Consider the following 20069-nt stretch of genomic DNA (forward strand, 5'->3'; position numbering starts at 1 on the left):
ACAGAAAAACATGGCAAAATTCCAGACAACAGGGGATACAGATCGACCCAATGCAGTTTCCTCATCGAGAAGCTCAGAATCTCTTCTGAAAGATATGTACTTCAAAAAGAATAAGCATTCCATTGACTATTTTCCGCAATATTTCATCAAATCAAGATTTCTGCTAATTGTAAGGCACAAAATATTTTATGTATTTCTAAGAAAAGGGGTGTTCTCATGGCTAATAGGAGACCTCCCACATAAAGGTGGGACACAAAGTGGGGACTCATGAGAAAAGGAAGAGCTGCCGAGGTCAGAACAGAAGAAAGGCCAGAGGAAGAGGAAAAGAGCCAGGGATGTGTCTTTCACTGGATCATTTAATCAGTCTTTACCTGCCACGAATGATGTGCTGGACACTATATAAGACCAGGTTATAAAATGCTGAGCAAAAGTGGACAGGGGAGGGGCATGCTGACATTATTCACATAATCACATTAAGGGGTGTATCATTACAAACTGAGTCAAGTTCTCAGAAATAAGGGGAGCATAAGAGCATAATACAGAGGAAACTGATTATAGTAGTTTGAATTATGTACCCTGATTTAGACATGTTTTTAATCTTAAGCTGCATTACAATGGGTAAGAACCCATTGTAAATAGGATCCCTTGAAGTTGTTATTTTTATTTAAGTCCTTTATAAGCAGAAGAAATTCAGACCTAGAGGGGAGCCAGAAGCCGGAAGTCAGCAGGAGCCCAGAAGAGAAAGGAGAGGGTATCACCATGTGATGAACAAGCAGAATGGCACAGTTTTTGGGACAAAGCAAGCCTTGCCTATATCTTCAGGTTGACTTCTGGCCTCTATTAAGTCAATAAATGCTTGTTGTTTAAGTCTGCAGATTGTTGGGATTTGTGATAGAAGTTCATGCAAAACTATGACACTGATGTAGACCCGTGAAGGCTTGGGGATGGTGAGGTAGAGGTGGAGAAGTGATGCTGGAGCAGAAATGTGAGGATGATAAAGCATTATCCAGGCAGAGAGAGGGGGTGGGCAAGTGGAAGATATTCCAGGCAGAACTAGTAGTTTGTGCAAAGGCTAGTGGCTGGAGGAAGTAAGGCACACTGGAGGAAGCAAAAGGAGGCTAGTGAGGCTAGAATGAAGATAGCAAGGTAGACAGAGGTAAATGACGCAGGCAGAAGCCAGATCATGCAGTGTGGGTAATATTAAATGCTTGTTCTTAAGTACGAAATTGTCTGAGATGGAATTCCAGCACTGCCAATTACTGGCTATGAACTTTCAGCAAGTTTTTTAATCTCTCTGTGCCTCAATTTCATCATTTTTTGAAATGGAGATGACAGTATTATTTACCTCATAGATATTTGTTAGGATTAAATGAGTAAAATAGATTTTATTATGTATTATTTTTATTATTTGTCTTCTGTTATATTACATACAGTATGTTTTGTATCTGTATTATAATAGTGTTATGAGTTATTTTGTTTGCTTTGTTTATTTTGTTTTTTTTTTAAGAGCGCAGATACAAACATTTTTTATTCAGGCAGCAACAATACGATATAGGAAAAATGGGTGACACTAGAGAGAGGGGGGTGAAAGTGTAGGTTAAATGTCCTTGCATGGGTTACAGGAAGGGATTAAGTGCACAAGTGAATTAATACCCTATAGATAGGGTCAGGGATTGGTAGGGGGAGATCGGTAGATTTTATGGTGGAAAGATGTGGAAGTTTTATTCGAATTGCTTCTATTTTTTTTAGTGCAGTTAGAAACAGTGCCACCAATAAAGAGTAAAGAATGAGCAGGAGTTAATGGAGATTTGAAGAGAGAGAAGCAGGTAGAAATACCTGCAGAAATACTTATTTGGAAGGCTGGGACACTCAATGACACTATTTGGAAGACTGGGACACTTAGTGACACTATTCTTAGTGACACTAAGAATAATTACCGGAGGAATAATATGATCAAGAGAGGGTCAGAATGTCAAAAAGCAAAATACTCAAGGAACAGAAACAGAGAAAATGACATAGATTTGAGTGATACTTAGAAGCAAAATCAATATAAATTGGTCATGGATTAAAATGAAATAAAGTATAAGGAGAGGGAGTGTGTAGTAATTTGCTATATGGTGTCTCATGGGAGCACAGGTTTAGGCACAACAGAAACTTTCAGCAAATGTCTGCTTTATTACATACACAGCACAAAGGGTCTGAAAGAGTCCAGAGGGGCCAAACTGGTTGGGTCAGGGTTGGTGGACAGCAGCTCTGCACGCCATCACTGCCAAGGTAGGTATTTATAGAACCCAGGGGAAGGGGGCCCTGCCACTGAGAGTTCCTGCCCTGGTAAGCACCTGAAAGTGCATGTTTGGCCTTAAAAGTGTGTTCAGGCTGCTCCATCAGACCTCACATCTCCCCTGGGCTACAGAATGGTAACATATGAAACATTTGCACTTAATATAAAAGGGAAGAGTAGGCAAGGGCTGAGAGATGGCCACTACTTGTGTGCGTGACTTCTCCAGAAGGGAGCCATTAAGGCTGACTCATGGGTCCCTGACATGAGCCACTGGGTGAATCATGGCATCATTGCTCATTAGTGATGGCAAGAAGAAGATCAGGAGTTTGGTCTTGGACATATTGAATTTGAAGTGACCTTGATATATCCAAGGGAAGGTATTCAATAGGTGGGCTGATATTTTTATCTTGTGCTCAGAAAAGAATTCATCCTGGAAATAGAAATTTGTGAATTATCTGACAATGGGTAGTAATTGAAACCATGAGAGAGGGTGGCATTGCCCAGGAAGTAAATGTAGACTGAGAAGAGGAGAAGCCTGAGACTGGATCTTGAGTAACTTCAATATTTAATGAGCTGAGGAGTACCAGCCTTCAGAGAGACTGTGTAGAAAGTAGAAAGAGAGGTAGTAAAAAGTCCAAGAGAGTACAAAGTCATAGAAGCCAATGAAAAAGAGAGTTTTAAAAAAGGAAGATAGGACCAATAGCTTCAAAAGCTAAAGAGGGGATTTTTTTCTTATTGGTGGTTTTGTGTTCCACAGTCATCTTCTATTTGTCTAAATAGTTTTAAGTAATAGTGAAATATGTGCATTGCTGTTTAGAAATAATTTGTTCCTGAGGCTCTTTGAACTCTGGAGATCTGAAATGGCTGAATGCTGAAATGCATAACCTATGCATATGTCATACTGCACATCTGGGAGTACATCTAAAGAAAAAATTTATCATATGGAATAGATCTGTAGGATAACCATTTCTAGGTAAATATCTAGGAGTGGAACTGCTGTGTATATGTTAAATCAAAAAAGTCTATATTGAAGAGTGATGTCATCAACATGGTTGATGTAAGACATCCCCTGAAAAAGTCTCCCCAGAGATTTAGTGAATAAAAGGACAAATCCCACTCATTTAGAACTCTGGAGGACAGTAGAAACTGGAGAAGGGCTCCACAAATGCTGAATCAAAGAAACAGAAAAATCTCAGGTAGGAGAATTCCATCCTGTATGCAGGTTGGTTCCCATTCACCTCCTGCTTACTTGGTCCCCTGTAGCTTGGTAGTCACACAGAAGCAGCATGGCCCAGATCCCTGCCCCCACAGACTGAGACTGTAGATCAACTCACAGCAATGATTTAGAACTCCATGCCTATCCAGGCATGGAGACCTAAGTCCACAGAGACCCGGGGTGGAACAGAAGACGCTGAGGAGTGCTGCATACAAAAGGACCCCCAGGGGCAAAACAACAAAACAACAACAAAAAACAGAGAGAGACAGAGAGAATATGATAGAAATTCTGGTAATAACTGTTATGCGCTTACTCAATCCAGTTTCAGTCAGCAAAGCAGACTTTTCTGAAGTGACCCACCTTTCTGGATTGTTCCCATTTAGCTCCCCAGGGTGGGATACCCTAACAGGGAAGAAACCAGAAGCAGAAAACCCCCACAGAAGAATAAAGGTGGTGGTGGGGGGGGGGGGGGAGTTGCTTAAAATGAACTGCTATAAGATAGGACAGGTCCCAGAACTGAAAATTGTAAGGAAAACATGACACTAAATGGAGAGACTTTAAGCAAATCATAGGATCTGGAGATAAAAGTCTGCAAAAACAAACAAAACAGACCAAGATTCCCAGAGAAGGAACTGAGTAAAGGAAACTCTCATCTGGAGGTGAAACAATTGGGAAAAAAAGAAAAAAGAAAAAAGCAATTTTAAAAAATTGTACCACATATCCAGGGCAAGCATCAGATGAAGAGCTGAGAAAATCTGACAATTAAACACAGGCTACTCTAAAGGTCTAGAATAAGTTAGACCAAGCATCAAAGAAGAGCCTTAACACAAAGCCAATCAACAATTAGATCCTAGACAAGAGGGAGAAATATACCTTCAGAGTTAACTCACCAAGATAATCACATTCCTAGAAATCAGGAAAAAATTAAAATCCATATTAAGAAACAAGAAGGTATGACTCATTCAAGGGAACAAATTAAAACTTTAAAGGAGACTCAGAAGTTGGAACAACTAATCAAAGATGTCCAACCAAATCACCTAAATCAATTCAAGGTGATGAAGGAAAATATGGATAAAGAGATAAAGGATATTAGGAAGACAATGTATGAGCATAAAGAAGATTTGAAAGTATAAAAAGAAAGAAATTATTGGGATGACATAATAGTAGATACTAAAAATACACTAGAAGCATGCAACAGCAGATTTGAACAGGTAGAAGAATCAGTGAACTAGAAGACTGGATGATCAAAATCATAGTCAGAAGAACGGATAGAGAAAAGAATAGAAAAAAAAAAATGAGGATCACGAAGCACACAAGCATATGTATCATGGGTGTCCCAGAAGGAGAAGACAAGAGAAAAGGGGCAGAAAGAATATTTGAGGAAATAATGGCTGATAATTTCCCAACTCTTTTGAAAGACATAAATATACATGTCCAAGAAGCCCAATGCACCCAAACAGAATAAATCCTAATAGACCTAATCTGAGACACATACTAATCAGAATGTCAAATTACAAGGATAAAGAGAAAATTCAGAAAGCAGCAAGAGAAATGTGATTTGTCACATACAAGGGATCCTCAATGAGACTAAGTGCCAAATTCTCATCAGAAATCATGGGAAGTGGGAAGGCAGTGGTATGATATATTTAAGGCACTAAAAGAGTAAAACTGCCATTCCCAAATTCTTTACCTGGAAAATCTGACCTTCAAAAATGAGAGAGAGTGTAAAAATATTCACATAAAGCAGAAACTGAAAACATTCATCAAGAAGAAACCTACCCTACAAGAATTAGTAAAGGTTGATCTGTAGATTGAAAGGAAAACACAGGAGATAGTAGCTTGGAGTAGTGTGAAGAAATGAAAATCTTCAGTGAGGGTAATTTGAAGGGTAAATGCAAAACCCAGTGGTACTGTAGCCTCAATATACAACTCTACTCTTTAATTCCTGTAAGAGTTAGAATCTAATGAACAAGACAAGGCATATTTCCTGATAAGGGACCTGAAAAATGTAAAGTGGTAAAATGGGACAAAAATAACATTAAGAGAGGAAACACAAAGATATGGGAGCAGAGAATGTGTGTGCTATTGAAGCTAAGTTGATTTTTTTTTCAAATTAGTAGGTTATAGATGTAGGTTGTGTAAGATAACCCCCAGGGTAACTACAAAGAAAATATTTTAAAATTTATACAGAAAGAGGAATGAAGAAGGGATTGGTAAGATACATCACAAAATGTCAACTACACAGAAAAGCAAAGAGATTAAATTAGTCATCAAAACCTCCCAAGAAAGAAAAGCCAGACCAGATGGCTTCACAGGTGAATTCTTCCATTAATTCCAAGAACTAATACCAGTCCTGCTCAAACTCTTCCAAAAAATTGAAGAGGAAGGAACACTACCTGATCAAAATTTCAACAGCCTACTTTGCAGAAATGGAAAAACCAATTATCAGATTTATTGGAACAGGTAAGTGGCTCCAAATAGCAAAAAAACATCTTGAAAAAGAAGAACGAAGCTGGAAGCCTCACACTTCCTGACTTAAAGCGTATTACAAAACTACAGTGGTCAAAAGAGCATGGTACTGGCACAGGGATAGACATATAGGCCAATGGAATCTAACTGATTATTTAGAAATAGACCCACACATCTATGGCCAATTGATTTTTGACAAGTCTGCCAAGTCCACTCAATTGGGAAACAGTAGTCTCTTCAAGAAATGGTTCTGGGAGAACTGGCTATCCATATGCAAAAGAATGGAGGACCTCTATCTCAAATTAACTCAAAATGGATCAAAGACCTAAATGTTAAGAGCCAGGACTATAAAACTCTAGAAGAAAATGTAGGGAAACATCTTCAGGATCTTTTGTTAGGTGATGGTTTCTTAGACTTTACATCCAGAGCGCAAGCAAAGAAAGAAAAAATAGATAAATGAGACCTCCTCAAAGTTAGAAACATTTGTGCATCAGAGGATTTTGTCACAAAAGTGAAAAGACAACCTACTTAATGGGAGAAAATATTTGGAAACCTTAGATCCAATAAGGGTTTAATATCCAGAATATATAAAGAAATCCTACAGCTCAATAATAAAAAGACAAACAACCCAATTAAATAATGGGCAAAAGTCTTGAATAGACATTTTTCCAAAAAGGATATACAAATGGCCAAAATCTCATGAAAAGATGATGAACATCTCTAGCTATTAGGATAATGCAAATCAAAACCACAATGAGCTATCACTTTGCATCCACTAGAATGGCTAATGTTACAAAAAAACCCTGCAGAAAATTATGTGTGTTGGAGAGAATGTGGAGAAATATGACACTCTTTCATTGCTGGTGGGAATTTAAAATGGTATAGCCACTTTGGAAGACAATTTGGCAGTTCTTCAGAAAGCTAAATATAGAATTACCATATGACCCCAGCAATCTCACTATTAGGTATATACCCAGAAGAATTGAAAGAATTTGCACAGATATTTCCACACCAATGTTCATAGCAGTATTATTCACAATTCCACAAGCCAAGTGTCCATCAATGTTGAACACTGATGAATGTATAAATAAATTGTGGTATATACATGTGATGGAATATTATTCAGCTGTAAAAAGGAATGTAGTCCTGATACATGTGACAACATGGATGAACCTTGAGGACATTATGCTGAGTGAAATAAGCCAGGCACAAAAGCACAAATATTGTATGATCTCACTTAAATGAAAGTAATTATAATAAACAAACTCATAGAGTTAGAATCTAGAATACAGGTTACCAGGGGAAATATTGGGGTAGAGAAATATTGGGGTAGAGCATGGGGAGCAAATACTTAATTTTTACAGAATTTCTATTTAGGTTGACTGTGAAGGTTTGGAAATGGATGATGATGATGGTAGCACAGTAATGTGAGTATAATTAACAGAGCTCAATTATGTTTGTGAATGTGGTTGAAAGGGGAAGTTTTGGGTCATGTATGTTGCTAAAAGGAAATATAGAACATGGGACTGTATAACACAGTGAACCCTGTTGTGGATTATGGACTGAGTTAATAGTACAATTATAAAAAATTTCTTTCATGAATCATAACAAACGTATGACACTAGTACAAAGTGGTAATAATCAGGTGGTACATGGGAAAAAATATGTCTAAAATAAACTATGGTCTATAGTTAATAGTACTATTTTAATATTCTTTCATCAGTTCTAACAAAGTTTCCACACTAGTGCAAAGTATCAACAATAGGAGTAAATGGGAACGTTGTATTTTTTACATGATATTCCAGTTTGCTAAAGCTGCTGTTATGCAAAATACTAGAAATGGATTGGCTTCTATAAAGGGGATTTTTTTAGATTGCAGATTTACAGTTCTAAGGCCATAAAAGTGTCCAAACTAAGGCATCAACATGAGGATACCTTCACTGGAGAAAGGCCAATGGCGTCCAGAACACCTTTGTCAGCTGGGAAAGTATGTGGCTGGTGTTAGCTGGTCCTTTGCTTCCAAGTTCTGATTTCAAAATGGCTTTCTCCAAAATATCTCTGGGCTTCTATCTCTCTTAGCTTCTCTCTCTCAGCTCCTGTGCACCCTAGGTTGTTCTCCCAGGGCATTTCTCTCTAAGTGTCTAGAGGTCTTCTCTTAGCTTCTCCTGGACAAATGCTGGGCTTCATCTCTTAGCTTAACATTTCCATATGTCTTTCTGTCTGCATCTCCAAGCGTCTCTCTCAGTTTCACTGAGTTTCTGTCTTTGTGAGCTCTCCTAAGGACTCCAGTATACTAATTAAGACCCATCTTGAATGGACGGGGTCACATCTCCATGGAAACAACCTAATCAAAAGATCCCATCCACAATAGGTCTGCCCCCACAAGATTGCATTAAAGAATTTGGCTTTTCTGGGGTACATAATAGATTCAAACCAGCACACATGACTTTTTTGTAACCCTACAATTTCTCTAATTTAAAAAATAATAATAATTAAAAAACACATTATGTTAAGTGAAAGAAACCAGACACAAAGTACACAAAGTACTACATGGTGTATGCTTCCACTCATATAAAATGTAAATATAAAGAGATTTATGGAGACAGAAATAGATTAGTTATGTAGGGATGGGGAAGGATAGTGGGATTGAGAGGTGATTACTAAGCGGTTTGGGGTTTTTCTTTTTGGAGTAATGAAACTTCTAAAATTGTGGTGATAATGCACAACTCTATGAATATGCTAAAAGCCATTGGTTGTACACTTGGGATGGATTATATGGTATGTGTAATATATATTAATATATCTCAATAAAACTGCTTCAAGAAAAAAGCGAATGAGGGTCTGAGGAGACTGAGAATATAAACATATCATTGGGTTTAGTGATAGTGAGGCCATTGGTGACTTTAGCAATAGCTTCTTAGGGGACTAATGGAAGTGGAAGGTAAATTAGAGAAAGGTGATGGCAGAGGCAGAGGAGAAGAAAAGGAGAAGCCAGGTTAGACCCACTTTTCAAGAATTTGGGCTGTTAAATGGGTAGAAAAGAAGTGCGGCAGCTGGAGGGATAGATGAGTTGATTTCAAAATGGCAGGAAATTGAACTTAATCTCAAGGAAATGGGTATGGGAAGGGAATTTTTATATCTTTAATATGTTAGTGTTTCAATTTGTTAGTAAGAAAAGGATAAATGATAATGCCAAGCAGGAGGGGATGAGATCCAGACTGCAGGTGGTGAGATACATTTTTAGGAGGACTAATACCCCTTCTACTAGTGAGCTGAAGTGCCTAAAACTTAGCCTCAGTCATCTTTTTTTTTTTTTTTTTTCCTATCTTCTCTCTTTCTGGGTGATCTAATCCATTTTTTACAAGAGAGTATTATGGGATGTGGGTACAGTGGGCTTTATGCTCTTGAAGAGGCAGGGAGAAACAGAAACACCAACTTCTGATGTTGGCAGATTTGTGAGGTGTGAGAGAGGAGACAGCTACTACTTGAGCAGATGGTGGAAGAAGCTGGTTTGCCACGCTGTGGCTAAAGAAAGGAGAACACTCAGAAAAGACAGGGAAAATGTAGGGAGTTTGCCATCCCTGAGGGGACAGTGGAAGGCTTGGGTCGGTCATGATTACTGAGAATCATAGGTATTGGCAAGAAGATGATTTTCAACCACAGATCAAGCAGTTCAGAAGCAATTTATCAGAATGGTGAAGATGAAAGGTTATTGCTGAAGACTGTAAAGTGAAAGGAAGACCCTTTGTTCAAGGAATTTGGCAGTAATTAAAAAGAAGATTATGGAATTCAAATTCTCTTTGACTTTCTTTGTCCACTATAGCCTAACTCCTTACCTAGGTGATTTTATATCTGTTTTGTTTCTTTACATGAACTCTGATCAGATTGACTCCCTGTACATAATACTTTTTAAAATCCTTTCCTCTGAGCCATCGTTCCTGCTGTTCACCCTGCCCAGAATGTCCTTTATATCTCTTTTCTACAACTTTTCCTATAAGGCCCAGTTTACATCTACCTCTCAATTCTCTTTCCTTAATATTTCTTCACCATGAAATAATTCATGTTTGTTTTAAAACCATTTGGAAAACATTTGAAATTATAAAGCAAAAATAAGATAACCCATAATACCATCACTGAGATGTATCATACTGTGTATATTATTTTAATGCTTTCCCATTTCACTAAATATTCATAATAACAAAATTTTAATGACTGTATGATATTCCCATGGTATAGATGTATCATAATTTATTTAACCATTCTCCTAATATTAGCTAATTTAGATAGTTCCCATTTTTCTTATTATGAATAATCCTGATTATTTTTACATAAATTCTTATCTACACAGTTAATAATACCTATGGCAACACTCTTTTAAGTTGAATTACTAGTTCAAAGGGTATGACATTTTTTAAAGGCTCTGGGATATATAGAGGCAGATTATTTCCCAGAAAACTATTATAAATTATCCTCCTACAAGCAGTGTTTGAGAATGTGTAAGGTACCACTCCATTGTTGGCATAGATTACTTTTTAAAATTTCAATTTCCTATGTGAAAATGACTTTTCATTTGGGTTTTTAATCTACGTGAATTTGATTACAAATTCATTTGAACATTTTCTTCTTATCATCATTGATCACTGCTTATTTTCTTCTTTGGCTTGTCTAGTTGTGCCCTTTACTTATAAAAATACTATTTTTTATTCAAATTTTAACTATTCTTTAATATTTTAAGTCTAATTTTAAAAGTTATTTACATGTCAATTATATTGCCTCGAGCTATATTTGTTAAAATTACCCCGTTGTTTTCCCAATGAAATATTTTCCCCATCCTAATCTTTACTGAACTCTCCATTCTCAGAACTCTATAGCATTTATAGTCTCATTCCAAAATCTTAATGTTTCAGTCTTTACTGTTTTGTGTTGTTCATTAATAATTTCTTTCATATTGATATTTTATCTCCAGGGAGACAATAATTATCTTCAGATCAGAAACAAGAGAATATGTTTATCACTATTTCTGTATTTGTTCTTGATATTGTATTATTTGAGTTCTAATTTGCTTCCAGGATTGTCATTATGTATATGCTCACCAAAATATATAGCAAATTAACTCATCATGGGCTAATTACCATGACACACTGGAAAAATATGTTAGTTTAAAACCCTAGGTGATAGATGTTTCTCTCTCTCAATAGCATCTTTATGCTTACATTGATAGATTTCGAATAAATATCTCTCAAGCATACTAAAATTATTTCCAAGGTTTTAAGGTTGTGTACTAAAGAAACATTCTCTTTTCGGCATGTGCCTTTAGTCATAGTTTAGTGAAAGGTGGTGTGAACCATCTGATAAATGATTTTTTTCACTTCAAGCAGCCCTACTTTTCTGAGCATGATGGCTCTGCAAGGATTTATAGTTTTCCTGTCTTTATGCTGGAGTTACTTCAGCTTTCCATGATGCATTCCAGCTAATCTGGAGGTTAAGGCATTCCTTGATCTTGGATAGATCTGATTGCTACTCAGCCCTGGAATTCTTTATAAAATTCCAGAACATAGGCTAGAAATTGACTTAGGGAATCCAATAAAGTTGCAAGTCTTGGCAGTTATCCAAGCCAAATTTATAGACTGGAAGAAATATGGGCTTTCCATTGTTCTCTTTTTCACCTTTCTGAGGTTTCTTTTGTATGTATGTGAGTGTATGAGTGTAAATTTATCATTTTGCTGACACTGGAGTGGAAATAACCTTTGAGAGGATACAGCTAAAGAATTTTCACTTTGGATCTTCCCTGGTCTTTCCAAACTTTGACCCAAACCTGCACCAAGAGTGAATTTCTTTCCCCTCTGTGCGATGTTGATACAAAAAAATAAGTTCTTGAAAATGAATCATGTGAGTCCAACAGCTGATGTGCTCAATTGCCAGCTAGGTACAACTTCCAAATCCCTGTTCTTCCCCAGTCTCTATGGGAACCTTCTTTTTGAGACATGATCTGAGAAAATGCAATCATATATACTGTTTTTGTTCATTCTCTGAAATAGTAATGGAAGCACAAAAGCAAGCTCAGAAGACAGAATAGACTGTGCTTTTTTTGTTGTTTTTTTTGTTTGTTTGTTTGTTTGTTTTTGTATGCGCCTGCTCTTTGTAGTACAATGGAAATCCAAGCAATTCCCCCATATCTGATCAATGCAAACCTATCTTGTTCCTTGTCCTTACAGAATGGGTTTGCTGTTGTGAGGCCCCCAGGCCATCACGCTGAAGAATCCACAGCCATGTAAGTACCAGGGACTGTTGCCCATCTCCAAGCGCCACGGTTCCTGGCGGTCACCTGCCCTGTGCGTGTCTCTGAAGCCTCTAATTGTTAGCAGATGGACTGAAAAATCTTGCGAGGTACTCCCAGAAGCAGATTTATGGCTTCAGAGATCATATAGCATTTTAAAAAATGCTCTGAACATTATTTATAATGGTTTTCCTGGCTGATTTGCTTTCTTATTTCTCTGTTCTTCTCTATTCCGCAGGGGGTTCTGCTTTTTTAATTCAGTTGCAATTACCGCCAAATACTTGAGAGACCAACTAAATATAAGCAAGATATTGATTGTAGATCTGGTATGTATTCCTGGCCAGAGCTGCATTTTCAGTGACTCTAGATAAAAAGGAGTGAATTTATATTTCTCTGTCAGGCTGTCTTGCTTTTCGCACTTGCAAACAACTGAAGGGTGTGTTTCCTTTGAATGTGGAAACTCATTAAATTCAGGATTGCAGTTCTGAAACCATAAACATTCACATTTCACTTTCATGGTGTTAACTGCAATTTAATGAGAAGAAGGCGCAGATCAGGGCAACTTTTATGATCCTTAAATGAATTGATACTTCCACAGTTAAGATAACCCAACAGAACCTGAATTTACTTTTCCCTACAGAATATAGACTTTAAGTAGTCAGATGTGCTGGAAAGAATGCTGTTGCTTGGGTAACCAAATTGGCCACTTCCCCTGGTTAGCAATCATGTTGCTTGTTTGTGCAACAGTGGTATTATTAAAACAAGTCAGCATGTCATTCTTTCTGCAAAGATCTCAGATCACATATGCCAGTTTGGGATGACTTCCTGCTGGAATCCTGAGTGACTAAAAGCGGCCTTAGATTAGTCTTGCATTTTAACACGATGCATTCTTATACAATAGAGTTATAATTTGTTTAACAAATAGTTTGTTTAAATGCAAATGACATTTGGCATATTGTCTATAGTATATATGAATAATGAGCTGGAGAGCTGCCCCATAAGAAAAGGACCAACCCAGGAAAGGGCAAAAGAGAGCTGAATGGTGATTTATGAGCCCCGTTTTCAGTTTGCCTCCAGTTCACAAGGAGGTGTAATAGGTTGTCTGACAAAGCATAGACAGGAAATGAACCCTGGCATCCAAACCAAACCTGCTACATCTGTACTTAATTAATTTTTGCAGGTGATAAAAGATTTAAAGGCAAAATATGTTAAAGGTTTTTTTGAAGTGCAAGGCTTAATAGTCTAAATCTTGTTCATATCTGCACTCATAATTAAATCTTATTGGGAAGTCATGGCCTCACCATCCAGCCCTCCGATTTAGTTAAGCAGGCACACCAAAGGGTTGAGAGAGAGCACAAACAGAACCATGTGAAGAAATACTTAGTTAAGTTAAAACAAAGATAAAAGGGATGAAAAACTGACAACCATTTCTAATGCTTGGTGGGAATGCATGTTTTTCACACCTTGAATTGTAGCCTTCATGCAGGCACTTTCGTGTGGAGAATATTAAAGCCTTCTTTTCCATGTATATTTTCTCGAACATGCTGAAGTTTCAAATGTAGGTCATAGTTCACCATTAAAGAAAAGTGTTGAAGGCCTAGATGTATTCCAGCAGCAAGGGCTTACAATTTCACAAAAATGAGGACATCAGTACCTATTTTCTCATGTACATAAAAAAATGACATTTTAAATACTTAATAATTACTGTTTGGGTTGATTTATAAGATACTAAATTATCTTAAAAATATGATTTGACTCAACTTCTTAGTCTGCTCCTGATACTTTAAGTTCTGTGCTAGAAGGATGAGAAAAAAACTTGGAGAAAAGATAGTAGATGAAGACAAGGGATTGTGAGGAAAATTTTTCTCAGCTTTCTAATTTGTCAACATGATGTGGGAGGGATATTGGTAAATGGTGTTCATCATATTCTTAAGAATCTTTTAGAATTTACTTTCCAAAGAATCCCCTATTATTCCCATTTTACAGTTTTATGAAGATAATCATTAACTGTTAAAAGTCCCCTTTGAAAGCACATGAATGATAAACAATGAATTGTATAATCAACTTGAAAGTTAAAATGCCTAGCATATAATAGATGGTCACTTTGTACCTCAGAGGATTTTTGGCAAAGTTTTGTTTTTTTGCATTTGGATAGGAATAAAAGAACACTGCAGATAATTTGATATGATTTCTGAAATAAGTTACTTGATAGCTCCAAGGAAGTTCCTATAAGCTTACTGACCTTTGATTGTGAATTTACTCCATTGTCCAACCATAAAGGATGCTGATTTCCCAGCAAGCTGTAGTAGATGAGAAGTTTTTGCTTCAAATTCTCTGTACATGTGAAGTTCTCTCCAAAGAGTTGCCCCTGAGATCACTGCCAGCCAGCCCACATTCTTTCTTACAAGTCTTCCAAATTCTGCAGCTGCAGGGCTACTTTGCGCAAATTCCCAGTTCTTCCAACTGCTAAAAAGGAAGTTTTAAAGTGCCACGTGGCACCAAGACATCACTTCTCCCTGGCTGACAGGTCTATTCTGCAAAGCGAATAGGTGAAGGTTCTCCAGTGGCAAAAGAAATTCAAACCTGCATACCTGAAGTCATTAACGTTAGCCAGTGGATGTGGACTAACTCCACAAATTCTTGGACAGCTTGAAAGCAAAACTGCTCCATTGTCCGGCAGCTAGTTTCAGCATTTTTATGTGCCTAGTAAATCAAGAAGCCAGAGTTATAGTTCATTTCCTTTTTAGGGCTCTAGTCCAATTCAGAATAGATGAGTATTTTAGGTGAGGACGATTCTACTGTGGAGTTCATTCATTCTAGTTCTCTTGCTTGGGAAGATTCCAAAGACATTCCCATTGATGAGAAGAGGGAACAGGTGCAGCACCTTTCTTCTCAACTTGCAGGAGACTGGCCACTGTGTTCAGGACATTAACCTGCCCTAGGAGCAGGATTTGCCTACATGACGTGGGTTGCTTTTATGTAATGTGAATTTTAGTTTGAAACCAATACTTTTTAGGGCTTTCTTCATAAAAGAAATCACTTCAAATGTCCTAAGATTTTGGACAATTTCATTTTTGGAGAAGTACATTTAGAACTTTGTCCCAAGTTCCTATCCTAAATATTTCTGAGAGACAACTTTAGCTGGTAGGGTATATGACTTATTCGAAGCTATTTTCACATAATCACTTATATATTCGATCTAAATCCTTCTATAGAATCTATTCTTGCAGTGTTCTTTTAACCAGTAAATTATTGAAATAATATTTTCAGCATTTCCCAGCATATGTTAGATACAAGGTCTCTTTGGGGACTTTTAATGATTCAGATTCATTTAATTTCTAAAACATTTTTTTTCACAATAACCAATAATATTCTTATATTAGTCTAGTATTGTTCCTCTTGGATGATGGTGTTTTATTGCTATGCAAAAACAATCTTCAGTGTATACTTGAACAGTGTTTTGTATGCAAATACAGATGGAAGAAAAAACATATTTTCAAGGTTATACAAGAAGTTATTGCCCAAAACAAAAGGTACATGTATATCTACCTTCAGCTCTAAATACTTATGAATATAAGTGAGTAATCAAGAATTGCCCAAATATTAGAATGGATTCGTGCATTTTCATGATTGACGTCAGTTGAAAAACTTGCTATGCCAAGGACAAGAATATATTTCCTACTCAGAAATTTATGCACTACTAACTCCCCAAGATATTTTTCAGAAATGAATAATTTTATATCTAAGACAAATTAGCATCTTTATTTAATCTCCTGAAATAAACTTTTACAAAGTTCCTAAGGAAACAAAAGTAATCAAGTAAATGTTCTGCTTTCAAAGTGTGGTTGCCTCTATGCCCAGAGCAAAAATTTTCTTACAACTCTGACTAAAAATTCTATTGTGTAGGGGAAATGCAAACAGCCTTTCACTATTGCTTTTCCAAGTGGTTTGTTTATCCATCCTCTAGGTATCTCGTAGCAAACAATGAAGACATTGTGGTTTAAATTGTTTCATTTTAGTTCCATTAAAGAAAATAATTCTGCTATCTCCTCCTTTTCCTTTGATCATGTAAAAATTTGGGAATTAATATATTTTCAGTAAGCTATTTTTTTCTTGAAGAGTTTGCCTTTAGCTGGAACAAGTTTCTGATGCTGCATATTTGCCCCAACATTTTAAGATTTCTTCATTAATTTTGGATATGTGTATGCAAAAATGAGTAAGGGAATTAACAAGCTCAGTGCAGACTTCCAGAACCTACTTAAAGAAGGCTTTGGTAATGCTTAGTGAAGGAGTTCTGCCTGAGGGTTGGAGACAAGTTGTATAAACCTTGACAAGGAGCAATGACTTCAACCTTACCTCTCAGGTTTGCTAAGAGGATCAAAGATACAACAATTGTAAGTGCTGGTTAACAGTATAATGGTTAAGAGTTTGGCTTTTGGAGTAAGAAGTGTATTCAAGATGCAGTCTTGTAACTTACTCTCTGTAAAACCTTAGTAAGTTACCTAAACTCTATGATCCTCAGTTTATTTAGCTTTATATTAGGGATGATACCACACACACCATATTATTATTCAGTAATCCATTCAAGGTGTTTAATATTTTGTCTCACATAAATTATAGGAATCATTGTTGAAAAATAATGTAATTCTTACTGATATAAAATAAAGTATAATGTAAATACATACTTACAAGTTACCATGCTTTTTAAATAACAAAACCAGAAACTGTATATAAGCTAAAGATTCAGCAGTAATATTCTATTGGAAACAAATATATAGGTTATTCACTTTTATGAGTGGTTCTTTTTACTTTTGATAAGAAGATATTGGGAAGTACATTAATTTATGTTCTTAACACCTCGGACCTTTCAGTGAAGACATTTAAAAAATATTAGTTTATTTTTCCATAGTTTTCCTGGGTTTCTCCATTTCTTGTCTCATTTCCTTCATGTCTATATCATAAAACAATAAGAAAAAACACTATGAAGTCTTGAATCATCAATCATTATCATTTAAAATGTGCTAAGAATTTTTTCATTTATTTTAGTGACAGGTTTTTTTGTTTGGTTGGTTTTGTTTTTGAGTGAGAAGTGGGGGAAAAGAAAAAAGGGCAGGAAAGAGGCCGGGAAGAGAGCCATAATATAATATTAAAATTAAGCAGATTGGACAAGATGGCAAAAGCCCCATACCATCTTTTTGCTTATTCCAACTGATTTAATAGCTAATGAGCTCATGCTCCTGTGTCTTCGACTTTCGCTGTCACCATTTTAACAAAATTAAGGATGAAGTCCTTTTTGCATCTGGCATCTCTTTTGAAGTGATTCTAACTGCTGAGGGATTGCTAACTGAACTGAATGCTTCAAGAAAGCCAATTTACTCAGCTGGTTGCAAAGCCTTTGACCTCAATGGTGGGACTTGGCAAATCAGTGCATACACGTATGTTTAGTGTTCTGTCAAGAATTGTGAAAATGCTCTGTAGGCCATAGATCCTTCTGCAAAATACTAGTTTGTAGTTTAAACATTAGTCTTTCTTCAGAGGCCAATGAGGCTAGTTAATTAAGCCTGAGGGGTTATGAACTGTTGGCAGTTAATAAGTCATAAAATTCCTCCATAAAACAGGATGTGAGATTCCATCACTGAAGCAAAGAGTACAAAGAGCCGGTGTATAAATATCTAATTGTACCAAAGGACTGGGCTTTCTCAATGACTGCTCATCTGGAGTCTCCAGGGCATGCTCACTGTGGTTTCCTGATTTTTAGAAGCCAGTTTAAAAAATGAGTGCATTAAAGGATAATTTGCCTGAAACTTCAGGAAGTAAAGGGGGTGGCGTGGAAGCAGGCTGAACGGGAGGAAGAAAAAGAGGGGCATAATGAAAAGAACAAAAATTTTAAAAAAAAGCAGGAGGAGGGTGTGGTAGAAAGAGATAACTTGAAATCAGAAAGGTTGTCTTCACCAGAGTTAGGCATGACTGTATTTGTCATCTGTTTTCTTTTCCCTGTAGGATGTTCACCATGGAAATGGTACACAGCAGGCCTTTTATGCTGACCCCAGCATCCTGTACATTTCACTCCACCGCTATGATGAAGGAAACTTTTTCCCCGGCAGTGGAGCCCCAAATGAGGTTCGGTTTATTTCTTTTGAGCCCCACTTTTATTTGTATCTTTCAGGTAATTGCATTGCATGATTACCTATAATTTTCTTGTCCTTCGCTGGTGTTTTAAATTATACGAGATTACTGAACTGTCCCACGGGACCAAAACCAGAGCAGAACAAGTGCATAACCCAGACCACTAGTTGTCAAGCAAGGTTGGGCTGATTTGATGTGCTGTTTGATGTTTATTTCAAGAGCTCACATGTGTTTGTTTTCCTCTCTTCTTGCTTTCTTCCCTCTGACCTTTTCTCTACCAACTGTGGCATATTTTCCTCTTCCCAGGTCGGAACTGGCCTTGGAGAAGGATACAATGTGAATATTGCCTGGACAGGTGGCCTTGATCCCCCAATGGGAGATAGCGAGTACCTGGACGCCTTCAGGTTGGTACTTCTTTCTCCCCGAAAGGGGCAAACTGGAAAACAAATGTCCATTGCGGCAGCACCAAATCTAAAAGGGAAAGTTAAATTTCTTGTTTAGGTAAGATAGCTAAAGAGAGCAGTTCTATCAAAGCTTCAAGAAAACTTTTGGTTATGATGAACTAAATATTTCTGCAAAGCCGTTTTAATAAAAAAAGTATATCAAGACCTAATTGTAGCTATACAGGTATATTAACCAATGGCCCAGGCATACTGCACACCCCCTACCACCCCTCATAAAAAGGAAGAAAAAAAGACTTTATTATTAAATAGTTTTGAAAAGTCTGCCAGTTATAAGATATGATGTTATTCACAATGAACATTAGCATATTAAGTCAGCTGAAAAGTCCTACACTACCTATTTAATTTTGTTGAACAGGCATTTCCCAAACTCTATTTGACCGTGGAATCCTTTCGTCACTTAGCACCATTTAGCATTCCTGGGTCTGAGGAGTTAGTGAGATTTAAGGAACATTGGCTTAGGCCATCTTAGTTGATGGTAGAGTAAAATGATTTTGTATATTTTCCCTTTCTCATTAAACCATCAACTAATTAATTGACTGGATTTAGTTCCTCTACAAAATGTAGGCAATAAATGCAGTGTATATTTATATGTACGCACTGCATTCTGCTACTTTGTTTTAATAAAGCAAAGAACTTTTAATTAATTTAAGCAAGAAATACAATAAAGTAATAGCTTTCTTTTTGAGACTGAGTTCTTAAAAAATACATTCTTTGGGATTAAAAAGAAATTCATTACTTGGAAAGGTCTCTGTTCTATGGAGAAATATCTGATTGTGTCAATATGTGTCTGACTTGCAAGGCTTTAGGAGGAGATTCTAACCTATTGCTAATGCATATTTTTAAATGTTTTGTTTAGAGGAAAGCAACTTCTGATAAGAAATTTTAGAAATATTCGTGGCTTTGAAATTTACCATTTCTAAATTTCCAAGGGGAAAAATTCTGTTGATAATATACTTGAAACTCAGGAAATAAGGGGAAATGTTTCAATAAATGAGGTTTTGATGGGTTTCTGCTGCCCTAGGTGTCATGCATACTTACTTCATTTTCTCATTGGATGGTCATTTCTCGTTAGAAAATAGGCCCTAGAAAACTGATAGAAAATAGTTTTCTATTTTCAAAAAATGCATTTAAAAGAAATACCTTTGGCACAGTATTCCCAGATACAAAGGATTTTTCAACCCAACTTCCAGATTTGTACTTTGGAAATATGTATCTCTTAATATATTTTTTTCAAAA

At 36.6% G+C, this 20069-nt stretch overlaps 1 protein-coding gene across 14 annotated transcripts in view; it reads left to right on the forward strand.

Annotated features, from left to right (window-relative positions):
- Positions 1-20069, forward strand: part of HDAC9 (histone deacetylase 9) — a 996855-nt gene that overhangs the window by 777058 nt on the left and 199728 nt on the right. For all 14 annotated transcript variants that reach the window (XM_037836859.1, XM_037836851.1, XM_037836858.1 and 11 more), the window contains 4 exons: positions 12182-12237; positions 12482-12569; positions 18244-18363; positions 18676-18773. In XM_037836859.1, coding sequence (XP_037692787.1) covers positions 12182-12237; positions 12482-12569; positions 18244-18363; positions 18676-18773 — 362 coding nt within the window. The remainder of the gene's footprint in view (positions 1-12181; positions 12238-12481; positions 12570-18243; positions 18364-18675; positions 18774-20069) is intronic.

Source organism: Choloepus didactylus, chromosome 5 (assembly GCF_015220235.1).
Source record: "Choloepus didactylus isolate mChoDid1 chromosome 5, mChoDid1.pri, whole genome shotgun sequence".
NCBI classification, from domain to species: Eukaryota; Metazoa; Chordata; class Mammalia; order Pilosa; family Megalonychidae; genus Choloepus; species Choloepus didactylus.